General features: G+C 38.3%; 1 protein-coding gene across 1 annotated transcript in view; it reads left to right on the forward strand.

The window, feature by feature from the left end:
- Window positions 1-6,873, forward strand: part of GRXCR1 (glutaredoxin and cysteine rich domain containing 1) — a 116,523-nt gene extending 109,650 nt beyond the window's left edge. The window contains exon 4 of the mRNA XM_058546983.1: window positions 6,611-6,873. Coding sequence (XP_058402966.1) covers window positions 6,611-6,790 — 180 coding nt within the window. The 3' untranslated portion in view covers window positions 6,791-6,873. The remainder of the gene's footprint in view (window positions 1-6,610) is intronic.
- Window positions 6,874-7,373: the final 500 nt, after the last annotated feature.

Genomic DNA, 7,373 nt, shown 5'->3' on the forward strand with positions numbered 1-7,373 from the left:
GAGGCAGCAAATAGTTTCAAGTTTTCTGGTCCAAGAATCGTATTTTATATCCTGCCCAAGGGAAAATTGCTCTGGGAAGCTGAGTAGGCCTGATTTGTCGATGAAGATTGTCGGCGGCCTCAAACATGAGGAGCTGGCCAAAGGCAGCAGAAGCAAGTGAAATCTGGCTGATCTGGAGACTTGGGTTCAATAGGGCTAGCTGCCCCAATGGCGGTTCTGCTCCTGAGACAGTGTGCAGGGGATCCTCCCAATAAGATATCAGCTCCATGTGGACACAGATTCTTGTCTATTTTGTTCTGTTCTTTCCCTCTAGTGCCTAGAATAGGAATTGCTAAATAATGGGCACTCGAATATTTGCTGAGTGAATAGATGAATGAATCCTTTTTCATCCAAGGTTTTTTGGAGAAGGCAAAGCAATTAGCTGATGAAAAAGAAGAGAAAAATTATTATTTTATGTAGGAGAATACTTGGGCGAAAAGGGTGAATGAAAACACCATTTTTTGGTAAATTTTCTTTATTTATATATTTATTTATATTAATAAACAGGCTAAAGATTAAAAGCGAAGAGGTGTCTAAGGATTCCTCCAAAACAATAACCAAGACGAACAGCTGATCCTGCTGGTGTCCACACAGAGAAAGCCACGGGAGCCCTGAGATGTATTAACAAACACCTTTTTATGGCTGATACCAGATTAAAGATCGCAGATGGTAGAGAAGCTCTAAGGAAGCTATTCCCTTGCAATGTTTTTTAAAGATGTGAGCAAACAGTTTGTTATCCTTTCTAGTGAGATTGCCAACATAGTGTCCATTTTCTGTACTTTTTTTCTCGTAAAGCCTGATTCTCCCCTGAGGGCTGGTGACTACTTATTTGCTGTTGGTGAAGAACAGAGGTAAGATTCTCAGCTACACTGAGGATGCTGGAAATGGCATAGGCTGCCTGTACGTCGGAGCTGTCAAAGCCTGTCCTGACCATTCCAGATGATGGCCCCTCTCGGTGGGGGGATGGTCATGGCATGTTCAGAGACTACAGCAGCAGGACACCACTTAATCCTCTGGGAAATCAGGCCGTGTGCTCTGTCTACCTTTCTCTGAAATCCGAACATCTTTTTAAGTAGGTTTATGGTGGTACATCCCACTGGGCTCAAGAATCAGACTCATACATTCTGGCTTATACTTTTGGGATTAGAAGATGCAAATTTCCCTTGTGTCTGTATTTTGTTCAGTGGCTTCTTTCCCAACGCTGCAAATTGAGGATGCTAGGAACTCCAATTATCAGGCAAGATTCTGTTTATTAGCAGCTTGAACAGACAGAGAGGTACTTATTAGGCACTTAACAAGCATTTGCTGAATTAGAGTGTTGAATATAGTTTAAAATAAAATACATAGACAGAGGGGAATCGTCCAGAGACGATTATATACCATGTGTGCACTCTTTGACAATTTGTTACGTGTGTTGGGTCTGCTTCATATTCAATTTGAATGATGCGGTTTATGGTCACAGAGACTCACATAAGTTGCTTCCTCTTTGGTAGAATATTTAACAGACTTTCAAGCTCTTTTGGAATAAGATTAGGTGATGTGAGGTTAAAAATAAGAAGTACATTCATTTCCTGATCTTGAAGAAGATGCTGAAGACTCTTGACTTAGCATCCTGCTTCTATATTTTGTTGTTGTTAACATCATCAAGTCAATTCTGACTCCTAGCAGCCCCGTGTACAGCAGGGTGGAACCCTGCCCAGTCTTTTTGCCCCATCCTCTCACCTTCTGGCACTATATCAGGCAATGCTCCACTGCTATTCACAGGGTTTTTCATGGCCAATTTTTTTGGATGTAGGGGCCCAGGTCCTGCTTCCTAGTTTCTGTATTAGATAACGGGAAAAACTCTATATTTCTGAAACTCGAGTTTGTGCTGCAAAGGAAATCCATCTGACATTCATGAACTCCAGCCTTGTGTCCTTGTTCCCTTGGTCCTTTGGTAGAGACTCAGGACTTCCTGTGTGCTTCAATTCAAATGAGGCAGTATGGAGTGGACTCTTTCACAGACCTTAGGGCGGGGCCAAGAGCTACCAGTAAGAGAACAGGGAGGTGTCTAGTTCACTACTGTATCCCTAATGCCTGGCAAGTGGACAACCAATAAATATTTGTGGAATGAATGAATAAGAGAAAGGGTCCCACCCACTGAGTATTTTTTAAAAGTCCTTCACCAAGAATATGTGAACAGAAAGAGATGAAAAGGAGGATGATTTCTCACTCCTTTTTTCTTGAATTCTACTCCAAAGGGATATATCTCTACCCAAACCACTATTCAGAGGAGAGACATTCCATAGATTCAGTACTCTGTGTTTTATTCTCAACCAAGTCTGCATGATTTCTCACTTCGCTGGCCACCAGGGCACTGAAGAGCTACCCTAGATTCCTAAATTACTTGAAGGTCAAAGTTTCTGTAGTCAGCCTCTTCACTGAAAGTGGACGTCTGTTTTATTGCCAATAATGACTATTGTTAACTTCAGTTATTCCTTCTTCTTCCAGCCTGGAACACTGACGAAGTTTTGGGGAATTCCTTAGCTCTTTCTCCATCTTGCTCTGAGGGCAAAACTGTCTACTGAAGTGCTGGACTTAGGACACAGGAGAATCTAATATAAGCCAGCTCTTTTTCTGTATAAGGAATTCTAAGTTGAAACTATAGTTCCAGTATAACAAAAGTGCTCTTTGAAGGAGATAGCTAAGAATGACTGAATTATTTATTTTTATTGGAAAAACAAATGGAGTAGATTATACTGGATGATGTAACAGGAATGGGATTCCTGGAGGCTAATGGAGCACTGGGGGACCGTTAGTGGATGACCTTAAGACCACTCCCACCCCCACCCCCACTTCTTCTTTAGTTATATCATTTAGCCTTTTAACTGTTTTACATTTGGGGATCCCATGTAATATATTATTTGGGAAAAAAATTGATGTAAATAAAGAAGATGTAAATTAAAGAAGATGTAAATTAAAAATTGATGTAAATTAAAGAATAAAGATCATGCATTTTGCTCTTGAAAGAGAGTTCTCCAATTTCAAATTTTCTAATTCCCTTGTGACCTAAACATTTTTTTACTCATTAAGAGGCTTTGTTTCCTCATTTGTAAAATGAAGTAGTCTCTGTTACATCAGATTAGTGTGAGAATTGGGTATAGACTCTACATGCTATGTAAGCCATCCTTTCTCTTGTGATTTTATGGCTGAAACAACTAATTTCTCTTGAGAATAGAAGTGGCTTCAAGAATCTTTCCAACACTGCTCCAAGACATCAAAATTGGCATGTGACTTGAAACACATTTACCCTCCCTTTCTTACGGTGGCAAGACCTTACACCAGAAGGCTCAGTACTGGAGAGATGTTTAAATAAAATGACTATAAGAATTATAGAAAATGATTGTGTCATGTGACCACAAGCAATTTATCTTGAGGTAACAGTTAATAAAAATCCCTTCAAATAAGGATATATTAATGAAATAATGGCTAATAATGATTAACCTTATTGAGTGGCTACTATGTGCCAGGCAATGTTCTATTCACCTTACATGAATTAACTTGTCAAATTCTCTCAACAACCCTTTGAGTAAAAGACAGATCTCCTCATAGCATGGTATAGATTCTGACGACATTGTTTTAGGGTGGCCTTGGTCTATTTGTGATTCTCTTTAAAAAATGTCAGTGTAGGGGCCGAACTGGTGGCTAGCGGTTGGGTTGCGTTCTGCTTTGGTGGCTGGGGGATTGCCAGTTTGGATGCTGGGGGAGGACCTACTCACCGCTCATCAAGCCATGCTCAGGTGGCGTCCCACATAGAGCAACTAGAAGGATGTACAACTATGACATATAACTATCTACTGGGGCTTTGGGAAGAAAAAAGGAAAAAAAAAAAAGGAGGAAGATTGGCAAAAGATGTTAGCTCAAGGCCAATCTTCCTCAAAAAAAAAAGGGAAAAAAAAAGTCAGTGTAGCTTTTAGTATTTATATATTAATTTTATTTTAGGAAATTTGTTTGTTCTGACTTTTGGATAAATTATTAAACAACAGCAGACTCGTCAAATAGATTTGACATTTGATATTTTGGCCCTTTGAAAATAATCTTTGTAAGTCATGTTGTAGGTCCATGAATGTAAAATAATTTTTAATTTTGTTGAGTAACCATTTTGAATTCTCCATGCTAAGGGCCTGGTGTCTCATAGCTAGTGAATGAGCCAAGGAAGCTGCCTAGCCCTCACATTCATTCCAGCTTTGTTGCTTTATGCTTGTCATCGCAGATATATTTTATGGGAAAACTGTATGCTATTCGAGAATTTGGTCATTCATAACTGTTTTGGGTTATAGCAGGAGTTGGTGTTTAGTGAGTGTGCACTGTTGCAGCTGTACTGGTTATTGAAAATATTGAAACATGTTTGTACTGGTTCTTCAGATACTGAAATAATTTATGCTGGTTGGTAAATAGCTGCTGCCTGAAGACACACAAGCATCTCTCCTCTTCCCTGCCGGCAACTCCCCTATAGGAATTGCCAGATAAAATATAGGATGCCCACTTACGTTTAAACCTCAGATAAATTATGAATAGTTTTTTAGTTTAGGTACGTCCCATGCAATATTTTGGACATGCCTATACAAAAATTTATTTGTGGTCTATCTGAAATTCGAATTACCTGGCCATCCCATAGTTTTAATTGCAGAATTTGACAGCCCTACTCCACTTGGAACCCCAGACCCATTCACAGTCCAGCACTAATGGGCGAAGTCTTGGATGCAGGGGCCCTGCAGGCCCTTTCTCCAGGACCTAGGCCAGCCCAGCGTCTGTTCTGACTAGTTGGTACAAGTCATTAAATATTTTTGATATAACCTTCTGGCATAGCTCTAGTGAATGTCAAAAGTCTATCTACCTTATATTCTTTCTAAAATTTGATAAGAACACCATTACTTACTAATTCTTTTATATTTTGCTTTTAAACTATACTCTTTTTCCATCACTGGGCTTGGTTTTACTCAAAGTTTTTTTTCTAAAGACATTTTAATATTATGGAAAATTATAAGTCCAGTACATTGTTTTTTGGTCAATTCTTGCACCAAGAAATGACAAAAACTCACCTACAAAGTAATTAAATTGCTATACACACTCAATCTAACTTTTTGGAAGAGTTTGAAGCTCTACAAGCTTGACAAAATTCCTTGTTTGTGTCATTCAGATTGACAACCACTACTTTTCATCAAAATACTTCTGTGCCACTAAAAGGGAGATATTACATGAAGGTTGCCATCTTGATATAATAGCTCAAGTCAAACTGTAATTGCAAGCGTATCTTGCTGTATACAGAAAATGCATATCTGAAAAGTGGTCTAGGAATACATAAATTTTAAGGCAATCGTGTCCTTAATGTTTGTTTACCAAAGTACGTTCCATAAGGTACTAATTATGAGAGAATTATAGTTGTTTTGTGGGAAAAATGTTCTCAGAGTTGTTTGTGCAGGGAAAATGGTGAGTTAAACCCAGTTAATCAGATTTCTTTTCAGTTGGATTTTTTTGAGACTTTAATATGTGCAATTGTGAATCTCCAGAGAAAAGCTGTGTGTATGTGTAAGTATGTTTATCTGAGTGTGTTTCTGTGTGTGTGTGTATGTATCCACGTTTCCCAATTTTATGTTAGCAATTATTGTCTTCACAAAGCCAGGCTTTTAAACATTGCTGCAAACTCCATTGCTGCAAATCAGAAGTTTGGGATTAACTCACTTTTCTCTTTGTATTCATTTTGTAACGGCTCCTAATCTCTGTTGATGGATGCCACTGATGGACTCTGGCAAAGGTTATATGCTCAAAAAACAAATAGAAATGCATACGAATAATTTTCAGAATATTATCCTCAACACACTACATAGTTATTTTTATTCTACCATTAAGGTATTTTACTTGAGGTAGAAAAACTCATAGCTGATAGCTACTGTGGGAAGTTTATGGACTTGGGTAAATATCTTAAGATTTCTATGCCCGTTTCCTTAAATATAAAATGAGGAGAATGATGCTTGAATTATCTGCTTTACAGAAGAAGGTGTCTGTATGTGTGAAGGGTGGGGTGAGGGAAGATTCTAAACTATAAAGCATTTGAAAGTGCTTTTAAAGAAACAAAGCATTATTCAAATGTGTGATATAACAATGGGTCTTCAGTTGACAGTGGCTTCTCCACACTTCTGCTTTTAGTTTTCTGATTTTCCAGACTCACTATTAGTGATGTTATTATATAAACAAAGAAATACTAAAGAGAAAGTTACAGTATTTTTCCTTAATGCAAATAACCATCTCCTGAATTATTTGGTTTGTAAACATGTGTTTTCATATGATGGATTTCCAGCCTTTGTAAACCAAGCTTGTGCTTTTTATGGCCATCAATGGGGCAATGAAAGAAATTTCAGCTAGCTTTCCCCCTGGATCTAAGAGATATGAGTGGTAGGAGAATTCAAGTCCATAGCCATATTGTGCTAATATTGTTTTATGACCACCCACAGTACAGAAAAGCAGGAAGGCTGATTGAGTTGTCCATGCTAACACATTTTCCGTCCTCTCTTGTCCCCTCCACCCTATACAGAGAGTGCAGCATCCACATGAGTGCCCCTCCTGTGGAGGCTTTGGCTTTCATCCATGCTCCGTGTGCCACGGGAGCAAGATGTCAGTGTTTCGAAACTGCTTTACAGACTCTTTCAAAGCCCTGAAGTGTACAGCTTGCAATGAGAACGGTCTTCAGCGCTGTAAGAGCTGTGCTGGTTGAGCAGAACTTCCACCCAGGGAAAGCTTCATTTTGTTAACTGAAGGCAATAATTTGGTTTATACTTTTTTTTAAAGAAATAGTCTTATGGATTAATCAATAAACTATGTTTATTATAATTGCCTTTGTTTTGAATTTTTGCTGTGACCATTTTCATTGATTTATTAAATAAACATTTATTTAACAACTACTATGTGCCAAGCAATGTGCTAGACCCAGGTCTCTAACTGGAATTAATGGAGTATCCAGTACCATTCCAAGATAGCCACAGTCTGATTCCCTAAATATGTTTTCTTTTCTAAAGAAAAGACAAAGTATGTCTAATGGTGTCTATTGTAATGTCAACCTATTGTCTAGAATGAGTTAATTTGAATCTCTAGGTGCCTAACTCATTTCTATGTGTGCCTCAGCTGCTGGGAAGAAAAGAACTGTGGATAGTGGGAGAGAATATGATCATATTTATACTTAGGCAGTAGAATTTTTTTTAAAAGCTGTAGAATGGTCTTGGAGCTGATGATATTAATGATAAATGGTTAATGTTATCAGATGGATTTCTTGGTGAAGATATAAAAGCTGCCAGAAGAGT

The sequence above is a fragment of the Diceros bicornis genome, chromosome 8 (genome assembly GCF_020826845.1).
Source record: "Diceros bicornis minor isolate mBicDic1 chromosome 8, mDicBic1.mat.cur, whole genome shotgun sequence".
NCBI classification, from domain to species: Eukaryota; Metazoa; Chordata; class Mammalia; order Perissodactyla; family Rhinocerotidae; genus Diceros; species Diceros bicornis.